This window comes from Atta cephalotes (assembly GCF_000143395.1).
Source record: "Atta cephalotes unplaced genomic scaffold scaffold00005, whole genome shotgun sequence".
Classification (NCBI taxonomy): Eukaryota; Metazoa; Arthropoda; class Insecta; order Hymenoptera; family Formicidae; genus Atta; species Atta cephalotes.
This window is the reverse complement of record NW_012130069.1, coordinates 3742648-3761374: the sequence shown is the minus strand read 5'-3', so window position 1 is coordinate 3761374 and position 18727 is coordinate 3742648. Positions and strand designations below refer to the sequence as shown.

Below are 18727 nucleotides of genomic sequence, written 5' to 3'. Positions count from 1 at the left end.
AGAAGAGAGAAGAGAGAGAGAGAGAGAGAGAGAGAGAGGAATGCGGTGATCGCGCTCGGCAAAATCGTGATCTATCGTGACGACAGAAACGACGACGACGTATGTCAATGACGATGACGACGACGACGTCGTCGTCGCGACGCCGTGGCCAACTAGAAAACTAGACCACTTGACCTCGTGGGATCGTCGATTGTACAGACAGGAAATGTATAGGAACGCTTTTCCTCATCTCATTGTATATAGCTCCTTTCTTTTCTCTCTTCTTCTACTACCTCGCCTCTTGCGCGGCGATTTTTGACGCGACTTACGCAACATAACCTTAATTTGTCAACGGCGACGTCGAGACTCCTCGTCGCGCAGCACGTAGACGTGTATCCGTCGACGCCGCGGAGTGTATCCCTATAATTCGATTGTGTGAATCACCCGCGACGCGTCGGAATCGGGCACGTCCTCGTCGGTGTACTGAGGAATCATATGTTATGATGCGTTTGTTATTTCGGAGAATCCGTCCTCTCCTTCTGTTCCATTCCTCTTTATCCCTTCCATCATTGTAGTTGTTTAGGCGTTGACAACCTCGTTTGATGTTATATTCGATATCACGTGTGTATAAGATTAACAAGATTATGAAATATTTATATCTATATTATTCTTTGATTTATCAGAAATGCTAAGTTTATGACTGTGTTAGAGAATAGTTGACCTATATTAAGTTTATACTTATAATCATATATTTTTGGTTTAGTACACATCTGTTATACAAATTATGATAACAATAGGTGTTTTCCTTTTAGTGATATAGGTCAATATAACATTCTATCTCTCTTGATATTCAATGAATAATAAAGGTAGTGACACTTGTGGACTATATCACCAAATGAAAAATACTCAATGATGGCTAGAATTACAAGTATTACAACATTTCTGGTTCTTGTAGATCTTTAGCTATCGTTGCAAGGGTATGAGGATCTGTGCTGCAATACCTGTATTGAAAGACTACCAGGTACAAGCTAACTTGGTTTCCTACAGCAATGGAAAATCAAGGTTACCATCATCAGGCCATCTCAACCCATCAGTCTTTCTGGAAGAAAAACACACGAGCTGTACCAGGAAGGTGTGTTTTTCTTTATAATGTTATTCTCTTATGATTTCTCGTATTTTACTTAATAATCGATTTATTCTTTGTAGGCCAAGTCTGAAACAAGACATTAGGTATGGCAAGTTTAATCCTGCAACGATTGGATCCAGCAATCTGACTGGTATTGCTAACAGCAGCAGTAGTACAGGTGGAAGTGGAGGCTCCACTTCTTTTCAAGACTTTCAGGAGAGTGTGGATGACGCATGGGATTCAGGGGATGATGAATTCTGTACAGTCTCAGATGTAAAGATTTCGAAGAGAGTCAGTCACTCGGCGGCCCTTAGTGTTATCAACAGTCATAGATCTGGCAATAAGTGTTCACAGTCATCCCAGGCAAATGCCAAGATGATGCAACAAAAAATTATCCCCGAGGAAAAAAAGGCAGAGGCTCTTCAAAGGCTGGCAGTGCAGCCATTACATCTACGCAACGTGAATCTGCATCCACAGATGCTTAACAGCCAGCACTCCAGTGAAGATGCAGATTTAAAGCACAGTGCATCGCCCCAGCACAAGCCGACACAATTTCCTGGTAGACCACAGCCGCTGAGACAGGCAAATGCTCCTAATAAATTTTTTGTACCTTCAAAGGAGCAGGGTATGTATCCATTTATTCACATTTAGCAGCCTGATCTTTAAAGTCTAATCTACAATGTGCTCTTTTTATTTCCTGTTTTTATTTCTTGTTTTGTTTTTCTCTTTATGACTTTTTATAACAATTTTTTTGTCTTTCATCTCTTCCGAAGTTTGTTAATTTTTATCTCAAATAATAAAAAATGAAATGGGATAAGAGATAAAAATTAATGAAAAGCAAAAAGCAAAAAACACATTGTAGATTAGGTTTAAGACACAGAGTTTAAAAAATTGTAAATCTGTTCAGACGGCGAGAGCAAAGTGGACAAGTTTCAATTACTTTTGGAAGCATCCGTGCTGAATCTAGATGAATTAAGGCAGCTATCATGGTCGGGCGTACCTGCCAAATTACGTTCTGTCACTTGGCGGTTATTGTCTGTAAGTAGAGAAGGTAAACACATCGCATTGTCAAGCTTAGTAGAATGCTGTCGCAAAACGTTAAACGATTGCGTTCGTGCCATTGTAGGAGTACTTGCCAGCTAATCTAGAACGTAGACAACCTGCGTTGGAACGTAAACGATTGGACTATTGGAATTTGGTGAAGCAATATTACGACGTCGAGCGGGATGAAGGTTTTCAAGATACGTATCGCCAGATTCATATCGATATCCCTAGAATGTCACCGCTTATCTCGCTATTTCAACAGACGACGGTGCAACTGATATTCGAGAGAATATTGTATATTTGGGCGATTAGACATCCTGCATCTGGTTACGTTCAGGTATTTCATATAAAATCGTATCTTATTTACTCTTTATATAATAAAAATTTATGTTATCATTTATTTGTATATCCATTGTTGTTATAGGGCATGAATGATCTTGTGACACCTTTCTTCTTGGTTTTTCTGCAAGAGGCGGTGCCGATACAAGCTTGGCAAGATCTAGAAAATTATGATGTGGCGTCGTTATCGAAGGAACAACGTGATATTATCGAAGCGGATAGTTTTTGGTGCCTATCTAAATTCTTGGATGGTATACAAGATAATTATATATTTGCTCAGTTGGGAATCCAACATAAAGTGAACCAGTTAAAGGAGCTAATACAAAGGATTGATGGTAAATATCTCACTAGGACCTGTTTTATGTTTGTCCTTTTCATTTTTTTAAACCTTTTATTGTAATGCTTTCAGCACCATTGCATCAACATTTGCATCAACATGGAGTGGATTATCTACAATTCTCTTTTCGATGGATGAATAATCTGCTAACCAGAGAAATCCCGCTTCACTGTACTATCCGATTGTGGGACACGTATTTGGCAGAATCTGACAGATTCGCCTCGTTTCAGCTCTACGTATGTGCGGCTTTCCTTCTTCGTTGGAGGCGACACTTGCTCTTGCAACCTGATTTTCAAGTAATTCATCCGCTAGTATGCTCTTCATTTGGTGGTACAAGTTGATTTAAATGTCTTGTTATGTTATTTAGTGAATATCAAGAAAAATGATGTTTGTATCGACTTGTCGCTTAAATGAAAAATATGCTACAATCTTATAGATAAAGATCGATTGTCATTCTTCAATAATTACAGGGGCTGATGTTAATGCTACAAAACCTGCCCACGCAAAATTGGACGGATTCAGAAATAGGCGTGCTAGTAGCCGAGGCATACAAATTGAAGTTTACATTTGCCGACGCACCCAATCACCTGCAAGCCTATGATACGACAACCAGATGACCACTTTCAAACGGATTGGGTTGATGTTATTATGAATAGTGGCCAAATTGCGAGGCCGAGCGCTATCGTATTATCGCCGGTTCTCCTCTTCCGTCTCACCGTCACTATGTATATTGTGACGTTCAGTCTATCACGGCCATATCGAAAGTTTTCGGAACAATCGGTCTCTTACGTTTCGTTTTCGCGTCGGCTATTAAGTTTTCACGATTACTTTATGCATTATAGAGTTTATTCCTTTGTTACATTGAAAGATTTCATGAAAAGAATGTTTAGATAAACTCGCCATATTCCATTGTGGAATAAATTGTAAATGCATTTTAGGATGCAGAGAATGTAACGCGAATCAATTGCCATTTCCCGGTTTGCATTAAATTTTTATATATATAATAAGGTCTCAGACATTATATACAGATAATATATATAGACAGAAAAGTTTTATATATCGACCCTGTGTTGTACTTTTATAGTGATTATGCAGTTTCCTTGATTATCCTTGCATATATTCCTATTTATCCCAACTATTGTCAAGAATTTGATTTTGAAACTAATGTTTATGCTTTAATATTTAATATTCACAAACGACGTGATATATTTCATTTTATAGCATAATATTTGATAGCATGTGCTTTATTTCGATATATTTTATATATTAAAATAATAAAATATATGATTTATGCTATATGCCACGGATAATTTTGTAATTGTGATATATAAAAGAAAAATGAATCTTAGAATCTGACATTAGGTTGTCAATTGTTATTTAAAAATAATGTATACAGATTTGTGCAAATTCATTCTATACGCTTAAATTTTCTGTACGTTTTTAATAGATATTCTTAATGCAAACCAAGTTTAATGCCCTAATTTATTGTAAGACAAATCTTGGAAAAGGAGGTAGGTATATATTACCTATATTATAGTCAATGTTACAAATGCTTTGAAGCATTTTTTGAATGCGTTCTGAATTATGCATGAAACGCATGTTGCATTATTCATCCTTATTCATCAAATAATAAAGCAGGATAAAATGATACATGCGCTTCATGCATAACTTGGAACGTACCCTTTGATTGATCAATTTATAGTAAATTTTTCTTCAATCAAATGTTTCGAAAATATTTGTAGCATCAAGTGATCTGCATCTTATAAGATATATTATAAATAAATACGACTAATATATATATCAGCGAGTTATCTAGCATCCTATATTATCTATCTACGGAGTGTATGGATTTCTTTAATTTTATTTCAGTCGTTCTCTATATCGATTTGGCCATAATCTATATCGTCCAATGGTGGCATCATCGAGAGGGACTCGTTGAGATTAAAAGTCTCCTGCAATACAATAAAGAAATCATTCAATTAAACATATTCTAAATGATGACAAGTGCTTACAGGAATACAAAGATATTACAAAAATCTACAAAATATTCTTTTTGTTTGATGCTTCTAAGCCTGCATTCAGAAAGCATATTATCAGCAATGTTGTGTCATTCTCATTTTATACCTAATAAACGATAAAGATAGAGAAAAGAATAACACAATAATGTTGATAGCGCATTCTTCGAATGCAGTCTAATAAAGCGTATGATACGTACACTCACGTAATTCACATGCACGGGTGTCGGATATATACACGGCATACATTCCATCTGCGTGACGCCATTATTATCAGCGGTGCATTCGCAGAACTGACATTTGTTCGGCTCGGCTGTGAGAGCGATCCTCTTTGAAAAGACGCTTGCAAACTTTTTGATCGAAGCTGACTTCTCAAGACGTAATTTGTCTCCGCTAAATATCGTGCCATTCGTCTCTAGAGACAGTGGCGTGCAATAACCCAACACATTCTTGGAGAGCTTAACCTGTCTCCTCAGATCCACATCACCAATCAAGGTACGGGAATCCTTCTTTGTGTATGACTTGGCTGCATCTAAACCGTAGAAAATCTTGCTGACTTTTTCCTTTTCAAATTGGAAGTCACCATCCATCAATATATGCAAAGTGATGTCGTGCTCCAGTAGTACTTGGTGTAACACGGAATATTCCAGCTAAAATGAATGATTAATTAGATAATAATTCGATAATTATATTTAAAATCGATTGCACTAACATTATTTTGACTTTAAGCAAGGCTTAAAATTCTCTCTATTTCTTTCTCTCTTTAAAGAAAGTGAAAATTTTAAGCATTGCTTAAAGTCGAAATAACGTTATAATGTAACCGGACCTAAATCTCAAAATTGAAAAATTAGGATTACCGTTTGATTTTCTGGTTCGCAATGCGAGCATGGTACTAATATGAAGGTCTTCGACACACCGGCTCTAAAGACGAGCCGCGAGGCGAAACCGATTGCAGCAAAGATGTCCTGACTGCCGCTGCCAATTGGTACATAGTCGAAGTAATCGACAAAGTGCGGTACGTTCTTTGTGAAGATCTGCCCGTCAAGGATGATACTTCTGGGTTTGTCATGTACTCCGTCACCACCGAATACTATCAAGGACCATCGGTTGCCCGTGAGACCTTGATCGTTCAACTCCTTACTGAGCTGTGTGATTAGCAGCTCCATGCTGCTGTTTATCTTTATGTCGCGATTGCAGCTCTTCGCCTCGACGATGAACACCACATCGGCTGATCGTGGTATTTTGTCACCCTCCAATCGCTTAAAACGACCCTCCGCCACTTGACTGCCATCCATCATGGTACATGTAGTACATCGGTCGGGTATTCGCAGATAAGTGTCGCGGAACATACACATCTGCATGTACGACATCGCCACTGTGCACACTTCGGTCTCGGTCAGGCTACTTAGACACATATCGATGTATTTGGTTGGATCGATCACGCCAAAACAGACACTGAATTCCGAGCTCTTGTTCACGAACAGCTCGTCGCAGAACGTAGTTACCGGGCCATCCTGCTGTTGAATCTTACTGGCGTGATTTGTCGTGTCGGCGCAGTTTTCGCCGATGGACCAGCTATGAGCGAAGCTGCCGATATTCTTTAGGAGTAACTTGTTCGATCCCAGGGTGTCGTCAAACTGTTCATTATTCATTGTGCCAAGAAGACCGGCTGTTTTCCCGTAATACCAACCTGATAATTCCAAGGTGCATACGTTGAACTTGAGATTACATTCGAGTCGAAATTGGTTGTGTTTGCGTTCTACCATCACTACATTTTCCACTTGATAAACATATGTGTCATTGTCTAATTCAATCGGTAGCTGCAAGTTGCTTGTGATGTCTGCTGATTTCTGGGAGATCAGCTTCATTGTCTGGATAACACATCATTTAATATAAAATATCATTTATTATTAAAATACAATAATAAATTATTGTTGGATATTTTACTTCCTTTAAGAAGCTATTTTAAAAATTATTGAAAACAATTTTTTTTTTCAAGATCTAGATTTCCTTTTTTCTAGATCTCATTATGAATTTTATTTTTGCCTTCTAAAATAAATTTCCTTTGAAAAAAATCTATACTAGCGTTTGAAACGGTTTTTTTTTTAAGTAATGTAGTCATAAACATAATTTTTTATTAGTCAAAAGTGATTGAAATTTTAATTTAATTTTTGACATAAACATGAACATAAGTTATATACTGACATCGTTGAAGAGGTCCAATTCGATAGCATTGCTTCCGATTAGCACTATAATCTTATGAGTAATTTTCTCATCTTGTTGATCATATTTCACTAAAACTGTGAAAGTGTTGCGTATGAAATCCTTTGCTAACAAGTAGATACAATTTCCCGCAAATTCAAAATAACGTCCATCGAAAGTAATATAATGCTGGGAACCAATAATCATGGCTTGTGCTGAAATGGTACAAATTGTTAAAATTTAATTATATTATTTTCGATGTATTTGATTAAAATTCGATTAATCCGATATTAAACTAAGCTCAGTTATCGTTAAATTATTTTTAAATTTTTCGTAGTTGCGAGACGAACCTTTGAACGGTGGTAACCAGTTTGACAACTCCGAGTATGGCTTGTATTGATAGTAAAGACTCCAGAAAGTAGTGTTTGAGGTGACAAAGTATGTCTTGAAATCAGCGATCGCTCTGATTTCCGGTATTTCGTGGAACTCGGGCGTTTGATTAAAGGCGTGCCAAGACATGGGTAATTTTTGTTCCAGGCACATCAAACCCTCATTAGGATCGAAGATGAACATGGTTTTAGCCTCTCTGTAACGACTCTCAGCTTCCAGCGCCGTTTGACTAATGTCCATCATCTTAGAGTGCACCAATCGAATAAAACCTTCTATTTTGAGCTTGACTTCAAAATACTCGCAGAAGTAATTAATTCTTTCATATAGCTGCTCGAGTTTCTCTATAGAATAGTTGACTGATGGCAGTTTCCGGAGCTCTTTCAATTCTGACACGATCTCATCCACGACATCCTTAAGCTCCTTGCCGAATGGCACGAAGGCGAAGTAGCGCTCTTTTACAAACTGTATTATCAAGCCTGAATACTTATGCATGTTGGTCACAATATCGTTTGCCTTGATGTCGCGATAGACCTTATCAATGTCATGGGTGAAATTAGTGAAGCGATCAAAATACGGCGATGTGATGAGCTCTTTTTTACGATCATACAAAAAATCCAGCATTTCTTTGCTTGCTTTCCAAAGGAGCGTCTCAACATAATGAAGAAAACGAATAAACAGAGGTTCCATTAATTTCAAGAAGCGATACCATTGTTCTGAGATGGATGAGAAAATTGTGTTCCACAAATTTTCGATATATTTAATGAAGGATACATGCAGATCCTTGATAAATATGTCATACTTTTCGATCAGCTTCTCAATTATATTCGCTACTTGCGACAATGAATCGCCTCTCAATACAGCGACTATAATCTCGGATACCTTATGATAAGCATTCTTGATAGTCTCAATCAACCAGAGCAACGAATTTCGCAAAGCTTCCCCAGATTCGCCCATTATCTCCCAGATTTCATTTAGAATGTTAGGAAGGGATTCGATATGACTTCGCAGAGACAGTTCGTCGATAATGAATATACCGAAACCGATGATATCCTTGATGTAAAAGTCATTCGCGTTATAGGAATTGTTTAGATATATCTTGAGATCTTCGAAATCATGCTCAAGAATTTTTAAATCACTGAAAAGAACAGAGAAAAAGAAAATTGTATAAATATAAATTCACACAATATAGATAATTACTCTATACTACTATATTTTAACATCTTGTTTATCTTAATATTTTTTGCATTATATATAATATATATTACTTAATTTATATCATCTATTTCATCATATTATCATTTATCTTTTGTTATTTACACATTTGATTTTATGCTTTAGCTATTAAATAAGATTTTCATTACATACTTCCAATCGTCAAGGAATCCCGAAATGTCCTCCTGAGCATCCTCCCATACATCCATGATTGCACTTTTTACTTCGCTCTTTATATAATGCTTCCAATAATCAATATCGTTATTCACGCTTTCGCACATTTCATTGAATGTCGTTTTTACAGTAGTCTATCAACAATTGTAACATAATCACTATTAATTATATCAAAATTACATTAAGTGGATGTCTAATGTGTATGAATTTATCTTACAATAACATCGCTTTTAAGTTCCGGCCGCCATCGCAAAGTTGAAGTAATGAGCCTTGAGTGATTCATCTTTAGGTAGAAAGAAACGTCCGAAATTCTTAAATCATCGTCATAGGTTCTCCAAATATTAAATATGGCATTTCTAGCGTCCGGAATACTGCCGTGCATTCTTAAGCTAACTGTTGCATCTATAAGGAAGAATATTGAAAATAGAAAATAAAAATAATTAAAAAATCTATAAAATTTATTTTAAATATGTAAGCTTTTTATAAACTATAGAATAAAATAAAGAATATTATATACACATTTTAAAATTTCTAATTTCTTAATATTTTTAATACTTATTTTATCAACCATCTTATTAATTTTTAATATCGTTTATTTAACATTTTTTATATATTATTAATTACCGGGTGTATAGTTCACTATCATCCAAGTGAGTTTCTCATTCGAGTCCAAGAAGAAAATGCCGGTGGCGTTAAGTTTTGGTGTATTGATAACGCTACCATTTATAATGTACTGAGAAGGCGAAGGATAATAACCGATCGCGAAATATTTGACCTCGTCATTGTTTACTCGTCGATAAATTATTTCCTTCGATCTCCGGTCGATTCGACTAATTAATTCTCCAATTTCACTCGGCATATAACCGCGCGCGTACCGAGCATGATTCACCGTTTCAAGTAATATAAATTCTTTTTTACAAATAAATCCCTCGATATCAAGATCTAATTTAGTACTGATTTGTTTGCCGGCTATCTTGTAGGCATACTTTTTATTCAATTCATCACTCTCGTCTCTCAACAATGCGGACAATGTTAATAATTTATTTTCGTTATTGGAATAATCTGCGGTGAAAGCGACATTCAGCAAATCCCTATAGTCTTTTCTCGTTAATACACCCTTTAAAGTAATATTTTTCTCGAAAGTTGGATGATAAAAAGTTAACATAGCTTGTTGTTGACTCTCCATCGACGTGTCGGTAATATTCATCCAATCAAAAATTGCACCAACGCTCCTCGACTTCTCATCATCACGTTCCCATTGTAAATTCGCTTCAGAGTTCACTTCGTCGCTAGTGATCCTATAGGATCCGCCCAAAGTGAAATTTCGTCGTGGATAACAGATACTGAGAATAAGGAACTGATTGTCCATTTCCTCGGTAGTTTTATTCAGAATATTCACATGATAAGAAACCCATGCGTCTTCAGCTAAACTCAACCAAGTATTGTGATCAAATTCGCCGGATAAAACCTCATAGTCTGTCTTTAACTGGAATGTCTTGTTTAAGTGCATCGCCTTTAGATGGATGTTCTGGCCGGTGTGAGTAGTTCGAACTCTAGATTCACCGACGATGTTGAACGCCGAGCTGTTATCTAGTCGATAGACATTCACTTGTTTGAACTCGACAGTAGGATAGTTAGTACCTTCGTTTCCACCACTGTATTCATACTGGTTCACGTAGACAATACCTAGAGGCTTGTAAATATTCTCCACCGTGATCTGCATACGATCTTTGTCGAAACCGGCTCGAGATTCACTCTTTGAATTATATTGAACATGTAGCACCTTTTGATTATTGTACATTAAAGTAGAGTGACCATTAGTGACTTGTGGACGTTTCTTGTAACCATAGTTTAGAATGCCGATGTGACGAGCATTCAGAGGAACTTCTATGTGCAAAATACCTTCCAGATTCGAATCCAATCGTTCACTGTGATAATTGTAATCGGAATTCAATAAACCCGTATTATTAGGCCAAAAGAACTCGAAGAATCTTTTATTCTGTTTCCTGTATAAAAAGAAGAAATTAAAAAAATAAAAGAAATATTCTTTTATTTTATAAAGTATGCAAATATTTCTAATATGTCTTAGAACATCATTTTTGAGTGGCAAATAAAATTTTTGAAAGTATTATAAAATTCTTGATAATTAGTATAATGAAGTTAGTATAATCAAGTTTTGATTTTTGGAACATCATGCGACGAGAAAATTAATTTTTTTTCGCTTTATTATACAATTTCTTCTATTATATAATAAATTTTATTATATAATAAAATTATACTTACAAGGTAGTAAGTATAACAAAATTACATCCAATGTATGACAAATGCTGCATAGATGTTGAAGCATTAACAGTTCCATTAACGTTTATTAGACTTTCGTAAGATATCTTTGCAGTTCCAACATGTCGGCTTGAAGGATAAAAAAGATTAGCATTGATCAAATATTGCTCGGAATTAGTATCATAATTGAAAAGAAATACGATCGTTTCTTCTTGCGAAACGAAAGGTGTATAGAGTGAATATTTGAGATCTATCTCGTTTGTATTAAAAGTGATATTGAAGAGATTGTTGATGGATTGCATGGGCAACAATCCCCAAGTCAGTCGGAAGTGTCCGTTAATGTCGCGCGTAGCCATTTGAATCTAAAATTTTACATTTAATTTATTCCAGTTTATGTTATTACGGATTAATTTTAATATTTATTAATATCAGAGATACAAACCGATCCGTCCGAAGCATAATTTTTATGAGTTCGAACTGTGTTGTAGCCCACTACATAAGAAATAATTTGTACTTCCTTGTTATTTTTATTAGTGTGATAACTAATCAGGAATCGATGATCATCATTGTTTGGAGGTGGTAATTTTACAACAAACACTGCGTCAATGTTCTCCTGATTGCGAAAACTAATAGTCGCGTTTGTCTCAAATTCCCACTTTTTATCGATATCCAGATCGAAACCTACATCAATATTCCTGTATAATCGACCAGGATTTTTAAAGAATACATGAGTGGATAATTCCTTTTTGCCCAGATCCATAGTGTCAAATTCCGTAATCAATTTCAGAAGCATGTTTTCCATGTAGATCAATTTCCATTTTGCAGTTGCATGATATCGATCATTATTCATTCCATGATCCAACCGGACGTCGCCGCTCGTATTAGTCAGCATCATATTACCTTTCACCGTCAGGATCCTGCTGTCATTCCAGGGTGTCTCCGCAAGAATATATAGAGTAGTATTGCCATTTACTTGCACGTTCATGAAGGTATTTAATTGATAAATATCTACTTCATTAACTTTTCGAATATCTGTGCGAACTCTCACATCCCAATTCAGATTGTTAAGCACATTTGCGTCGAGGGTACCATTGAACGATCCGCCATCCACATCCAGTAGGAGACCATATTTCTTCCTTTTTAGTCTAAAAATAAGTCGATTGCTGTTTGCGCTCTTCGGCTCGGCCTTTATATCTATTGAATCGACAATATTATTCTGCATAAAGATGACAGTGCTGACATCGTAAGATTTCGCTTGTAAATCGTTCTTTAACTCTCCCCTGATATCATACAACGATTCGTTGATTTGTCTTAAGTCACCGTGAAACTGGAAATGAGGTCTTTCTGACAGTGGCGTGTGTAGATCGCCATCAATCTTGCCATTGTTTATGTTTCCAATCAATTGATACTTTTGATCACCGAGATGCGTTACATGCACATTTAACTTGGCGGTATTGTTTACGCTAATTGCATTGCTATACAAGATGTCGGTTTCCAATGATTCTAGAGCTTTTATCCAACTTTCCAATTTTCCAGAAGCTTTTATGAGATATTCATCTATTTGCCAGGTGGATTCAAAGGATATCTAGAAAATAAAGACTTGGATTTTAATTTAATTCTGTTTAATTAATAATATTATTTCTATAACAATCAAATAGACTACATAATTAATAAAAGATAATGTTATATTCGTATTTTAATTAATCAAATTAAAAATAAATATCGGTATTTTACTTGTTTGGATACAGGATGTTCCATTTTTGCGTTCAACTGAATTTGCTTTCTTTTTCCAGCGAAATCCTTTTTCGCGACAATCGTAATTTTCGGTATTTTTATAATAGGTGAATCAATCAGACCCGAAACCATCACATCTAATAAAGCCTGCTCCAACTATGCGAAAAAAAATTTTTCTATTTAAATGTCTTACGAATATTTATTTGTAAATTTAAAAAAAGCGTGTGAAACTCACTTTTATATTTCCGAATATATCCAAAAACAATTGGTCTCCATGAATTGTAAGTATATTCTTGTATAGAGTGTCCTGGATCTCTATAATCGCGTTAGTGTTGAAGGTTTTGAAAATTTCTAAGGGAGTTTTTATGTCGAATTTCACTAAATGTGCAACAATCTTTCGATTGTTCCTATTGACTTTATACGTATAATTGCCATGAAATCTAGTCTGTGTAAAATTTTAAGTGTTTAATAGAATTTCTTTTCTTCTTCATTATAGTTTATTCTATTACTTATTATAAAAATAATATCAAATTAAAAATATTACCTCGAACCATGTAGTATTTTTTCTGATGTTTAAGTTCATGTCCATGAGATAAGTGAGATTCTCCATATCAACGAGAAAGACATATAAGGACGTTATCTCTCTAATTTTGCTGAACGTTAAATCAACATGAAGATCGTTTTTTATATGAAAAACATCTTCCATGGTAAAACTGTCCTCTATGACAATTTTTTCAGGTGGTATTTGTATTGTGCCTAGTATCTTATAGGTATAATCTTCAGTATCGATATCTAACTCTGCCAATATATCCGAGATTATTGCAAGCCACAGCTGCAAATAAATAAATATATTCATTCACATTTAACTAGCAGTATAGCATTAAATTAATAATTATATTTCTGTTAAAAAAGAATAAATATGTATTTTTAACATTTACGTTAATTTTCTTTAAATATATCTATAAATTAATATTTCAATTTTTAATTAATAATATTTATAATTTAAATGTGAAGTTCTTAAAACCCAATTTTTATAATCAAATTTCATTTTCGTTTATTCGAATTACAATTACCTGCAATTCTCCTCGCCAATAGAGACTATCCTCATCTTCGTCCTCTTCTTCTTCTTCCTCCTCTTCTGACAATTCGGAATCGTTTGTCATGGATTTTATAATCCCCTGTTTTAACGGAGGAATTTTAACAGGTGGTGGTTTCGGTCCACCCTTAGCCATGATACCAAGTTTAAGTTCCGCCAATCTCATCGAAAACTCTGTATCTACGTTCAACATATGCTCACGCTCTGTGTGCGTTACGACCAGTTTTGTGATCACGCCGCACTCTTGAAAACCTTCGAGAGGCGTGAGTACTATGTAGCTGTAATCGAAATCGGTAATATTGTGATAATGCCAAGTGCCGAGGAAACCCGCTGTGATGTTATTATAACCAATCCTGAAGTCAGCCTCACGCCTATTTAGCTTGGCCACCATCAATGCTTTCTGTAGCACTTCGATTGGTGTCGCTACCATGAGTTTGACGTTGAAGTCATAAGCGGCGGTAAAGATTTGACACAATCCCTCAATGCCTAGAGGACCGTTCGGTGTGACAAGTTCTGCCACTACATGATGGTTGCTTTCCGACAGACCGAATCTACCACGAACAAAGGCAAACTTCTCGAGTGGCGTGGTAACGTTAAACTCCACTTTGGATTCCTTCCAGCGTACGAGATCGCCGATTAATTGACTAGTGTATTTACGTTTATCCAAGTCAAGATTGGCTGCGCCAAAGAACTTCCAGTTGGTCATAAGACGCAGCTGGCATTTGAGTTCGCTGTTCCGATAGTTCGCCAGAGGCGAATGCAAATGTAGATTTCCTGTTAGATTAAACACGTCATCCGATTCCTTGTCCAAGTGCCAAACACTACGCGCGTCAATTATCTTGTCAGGATTATACTTAATCAACATGTGTGTATCCGTCGTTTGCGAGCGTAGTACTTTGTGGGTGATATTCATGGTCACTGCTGAGTTGGAGTGGACGGTACTGATCAAGCCGCAGTTTGCTGTCCACTCTTTCAGATCTTTGTATTCGTTTGCACTAGCATAGATCTCTGCTATCAGGTGCTGAGAGTCTTTCCAATGAACACTACTACTTGCTAGAATCTTGTTTGGCAGTTGTAAATATCTGTGAACAAAAATAGAATTAAAATATTTTTAATAATATTTAGCTAGAATTAATAATAATATTTTCATTATTATAATAAACTGGTGTTACTTTTAACTATTAATTTTAACTATTAATAGCATTTTAAATATTTTTATTGACGCATAAAATATTATAATTAATACTTTAATAATTAAAAATATTCAATAATTATATTCAATAATTTTAAATATATTTTATTACATAAAATAATTCATATATCAGATGCATTCTTACTTTGCGTTCAAAGCAGTCTTCTTCCAGTTTTCAAAAGGCGTTAACAGTTGCAATTCCAACTTAACAGTTGTTATTTCCGGCTGCACGACATAATCCGCGCCAATCGATGTCTTAATCGCGTTTTCCGAACCCCAGTCCAGAATAATATCTACCAAATAACTGTGTGGACTACGTACGATTAAATCACAAGAGCCAGCTACTAGTCGACCCGGATAAGTCAACATTACCAACGCGCTTCGTTTGATTCCGGGGGAACTTACGTCTATCAGATACATCCTGTTCAACTGCAACATCGTACTCAGCTTCAAGGCAGGATCTCTGTTAGCATCCCACTTGATTTCTGCCGCAAACTCATGCCGATTCTCCTCATTGATACCACTCAGGGTCAGATGCACATCACGCCATTTATCCAGATGTAGCTCTACACGAATTTCTCGCGTAGTATCGATATTTGTCATCGCCGAATACACGTTGCCACGGTATCTTGCTTCTACATAAGACATTAAATTGGTCGCCGACAGCATCGTATGATTCAGCACAAAAGCGTACTTATCATAGTCCACTTGTTCAGCATACAGACTGATTTTGAGATCGCTGTGGTTCTGATATAAATGGCAGTTGAGTAGAATTGGAGTGACAAAGCTTGGCGATTTGAAGATCATTTTTATGTGATGATTGACAATAACGGCAGACGATCGATCAGAATAAGCGCCACGCGCAGTCATATTATGACCGCTAAACCATGTTCCGGAAAACTCCAAGTCATACTCGTTCCTCGAGCGTTCGTTGATACGCGCGTTGATTAACATTGAATTGAAATTCGGAATTGTCAGGTTTGTATGACCTTCCATAGAAAATAATAAACCGCGCGGCATGATAACATTGACGATCAGACTAATCTCCTTTCCTGTAAATACAGGATTTCTGAATTTTTTCTTATAACCAAAAAGATTTCGCCTATGTTTGTAAACAATTGTGAACTTTGTATCATACCTGGTGCGTATCCTATGAGCAAACTAGTCTTCGATTCGGGGCCAAGGACATAGTGATTAACTCCCATCTTAAGGTCCAAGTTCTGGATAGGTTTAGTGACGGCTATCAATGCGGTCACTTTCGTGCCTTGATTCTGAAAGTACATCTTCGAATAGGAAATAATGAGCTGTGCCGTGAGTTTATGCCGATCGTCCTTTAGGTGCGGATTGGAATTTACTTCGGCATGGAGCTCCAAATGGCCAAGAGCTTGTTGATACCAAGCGCTTATTACAGCGTTGAGTTGTGGATAGGCGGTGGAATGCAACTTCATTTCAGCGGCTTTGTACGTTAATGTCTTCGAGGAGCGATTAGATAGCGAAACCTCCAAGTGGAGAGTTTCCTTTCTCGGCATATGTTGGATCTGATAATCCAGCTGAAAATCGCCGGCCAAACTGATATTTCGCCTAACAATGTAGCCGACTAATTTGCTCCAAACTCGCTTTGTTTGAAAGGTCAGATCTATATCGAACTGGGAAACATTGTTCTTCTGTGCATTTCTAATGACACCTGGTGATTTCAAATTTCAAGTATTGCTTAATTTTTTAATATTTTTTTTAAGTATATGATTATAATGTGTTATATATAATATATTATTATATATCAATATAATAACTAATTAGAATTTTAAAAGTTTAAAGATAAGTAAAAAGCAAAATTAAATTATTTTTCTGAAAGAGTTAATTAACAATAACGCATAATGCATAAATTCAATTGCTTAATTATTAATACAATTGTGCGTAACAAAATACCTGAAATGGCAGCTATGCGTTCACTATTGATAATTAGATGAGCTGTAGGATGATAAGTATAACCGTGATTGAACTTCTTTCTCGAGTAACCCAGACTAGCATCTAAGTGCTTTGTGCCATTAATATCAAAACCAATATCTATAAAAATCTCATCTTCAGAACGTTTATATGTACCTGAAAAATATGTACAGACATTACTATAATATCTTCTTTTATATGTACAGACATTACTATAATATCTTCGTTCATCAATATTTGAGAAAATTAGATACGCATTCAGAAAACACTAACCTTTAGCAATTAGAGAATTGCCAGCCGAATGAAATAGAGCAGTAACGTTATTATTTATTATATCAAAAGTGATAACAGCGCTTATTTCTCTATTCACCTGCGAGCCAGGTGTGTCGAACATTAACTTAAACGTGCTATACTCCTGGAAAAAAATTAATAAAAAATATGAAAAACTATCTATCGCCTCATAATAATGTTAATATTTAGAAAAATCAAGATTTTATTATAATTCTCATTAAATATCATTATTTAATTATCATAATTATTATCGAAAACAAAGAAATTACACATAGGTATTATATAAAAAGTTATGCGTATAACTTTGATTATACCTGAGTTTTGTTCCAGCTATATTCTAACACATAATTTTTGGCAGTTGGATCAGCTTTAATCAACGAGATCTTGAATAGCGTAAGACCATTTAAAATGAAATAGGGTGCATTGGGATCTTTTGTCATGTTTGTAAATTGATAATCAGTGCACATTTTTAAACCGATTAGTCTATCTAAGGCGGTCCAGCTGCAAGTAGTGTTACTGATGATATTCTTGGGTACAACAAGATGTCGCAAGTTTTTCTGATTTTGATCGGCTACCAAAATACCCAATGGTTTTTCCTGCATCTCGCCACCGTTGCTTTTGATAAAAGCAACGTCCGAGACTAACGAAAACATTTCAATCTTGCGATTCGGTAAGCCCAGACTCACATGTACTAAACGGGTGTTGTTTAGATTCAGATGAAGCTGCATATTTCCGGAAGTATAAAGATTTGTTCGTAGTTTAAGCCCGGCGGATTTGTAAAAAGCATCCACTGTCATTGTGCTCATCATATCGATACTGATACTGTAAAAAGAATAGAATAAAACTATATGATACTTATATAAAACTAATGAAGAGAGAATAACATAAAATAAAATTAAAATTATTTTCCTAAAAAAATATTATCCTATCAAATAAAATAAAGATAAAAAATTAAAATTTATTACATATATAAATATTAAAAACAATAAAATTTATTACGTATATAAATACTATACAAAACTAAAAAATAAATATATATTACTAACGTAAAAAAACATATCTTTTCTTGCGATAGATACATATGTATAGGAACTTTTATTTATATTTCTTGTAAATGAACTTTGAATTTAAAAATTTATTTCGTAATAAATTCAAAATTCATTTATATATATATATATAGGAAGAGTGTGTGTGTGTGTGTGTGTGTGTGTGTGTGTGTGTGTGTGTGTGTGTGTGTGTGTGTGTGTGTGTGTGTGTGTGTGTGTGTGTGTGTGTGTGTGTGTGTAGTAGTACGTAACGTAACGTACGTAGTAGTAGTAGTAGTAGTAGTAAGTTAAGTTAATACTTACTATAGTACGTAAGTACGGTACGT

The 18727-nt window shown here is 35.4% G+C and overlaps 2 protein-coding genes across 2 annotated transcripts in view; one reads left to right on the top strand and one right to left on the bottom strand.

Annotated features, from left to right (window-relative positions):
- The first annotated feature begins 1028 nt into the window (after positions 1 to 1028).
- On the top strand, positions 1029 to 3442 carry LOC105626320 (TBC1 domain family member 22B). The gene is made up of 7 exons (XM_012207622.1): positions 1029 to 1111; positions 1186 to 1730; positions 2013 to 2143; positions 2232 to 2486; positions 2574 to 2823; positions 2898 to 3121; positions 3296 to 3442. Exons 1-7 carry the CDS (start codon positions 1029 to 1031, stop codon positions 3440 to 3442), a joined length of 1635 nt encoding a protein of 544 aa, XP_012063012.1.
- Positions 3443 to 4690: 1248 nt separating this feature from the next.
- Positions 4691 to 18727, bottom strand: part of LOC105626319 — a 19346-nt gene continuing 5309 nt past the window's right edge. The window contains exons 8-26 of the mRNA XM_012207621.1: positions 17670 to 18177; positions 17338 to 17479; positions 17047 to 17220; positions 16259 to 16804; positions 15266 to 16172; positions 13906 to 15010; positions 13377 to 13664; positions 13068 to 13277; positions 12833 to 12988; positions 11541 to 12683; positions 11102 to 11460; positions 9443 to 10824; positions 9036 to 9220; positions 8798 to 8952; positions 7393 to 8567; positions 7046 to 7257; positions 5698 to 6711; positions 5041 to 5490; positions 4691 to 4777 (exon numbers count right to left, since the gene is read on the bottom strand). Of these exons, the coding sequence (XP_012063011.1) occupies positions 4691 to 4777; positions 5041 to 5490; positions 5698 to 6711; positions 7046 to 7257; positions 7393 to 8567; positions 8798 to 8952; positions 9036 to 9220; positions 9443 to 10824; positions 11102 to 11460; positions 11541 to 12683; positions 12833 to 12988; positions 13068 to 13277; positions 13377 to 13664; positions 13906 to 15010; positions 15266 to 16172; positions 16259 to 16804; positions 17047 to 17220; positions 17338 to 17479; positions 17670 to 18177 (10198 nt within the window). The remainder of the gene's footprint in view (positions 4778 to 5040; positions 5491 to 5697; positions 6712 to 7045; positions 7258 to 7392; positions 8568 to 8797; positions 8953 to 9035; positions 9221 to 9442; positions 10825 to 11101; positions 11461 to 11540; positions 12684 to 12832; positions 12989 to 13067; positions 13278 to 13376; positions 13665 to 13905; positions 15011 to 15265; positions 16173 to 16258; positions 16805 to 17046; positions 17221 to 17337; positions 17480 to 17669; positions 18178 to 18727) is intronic.

Bases quoted from the DNA above. Each gene is read 5' to 3' on its own strand.
- LOC105626320 (XM_012207622.1), top strand. From the start codon at position 1,029: ATGGAAAATCAAGGTTACCATCATCAGGCCATCTCAACCCATCAGTCT. The intron at 1,731-2,012 runs GTATGTATCCAT...AAATCTGTTCAG, and splicing joins TGTACCTTCAAAGGAGCAGG to ACGGCGAGAGCAAAGTGGAC. The intron at 2,824-2,897 runs GTAAATATCTCA...TAATGCTTTCAG, and splicing joins GCTAATACAAAGGATTGATG to CACCATTGCATCAACATTTG.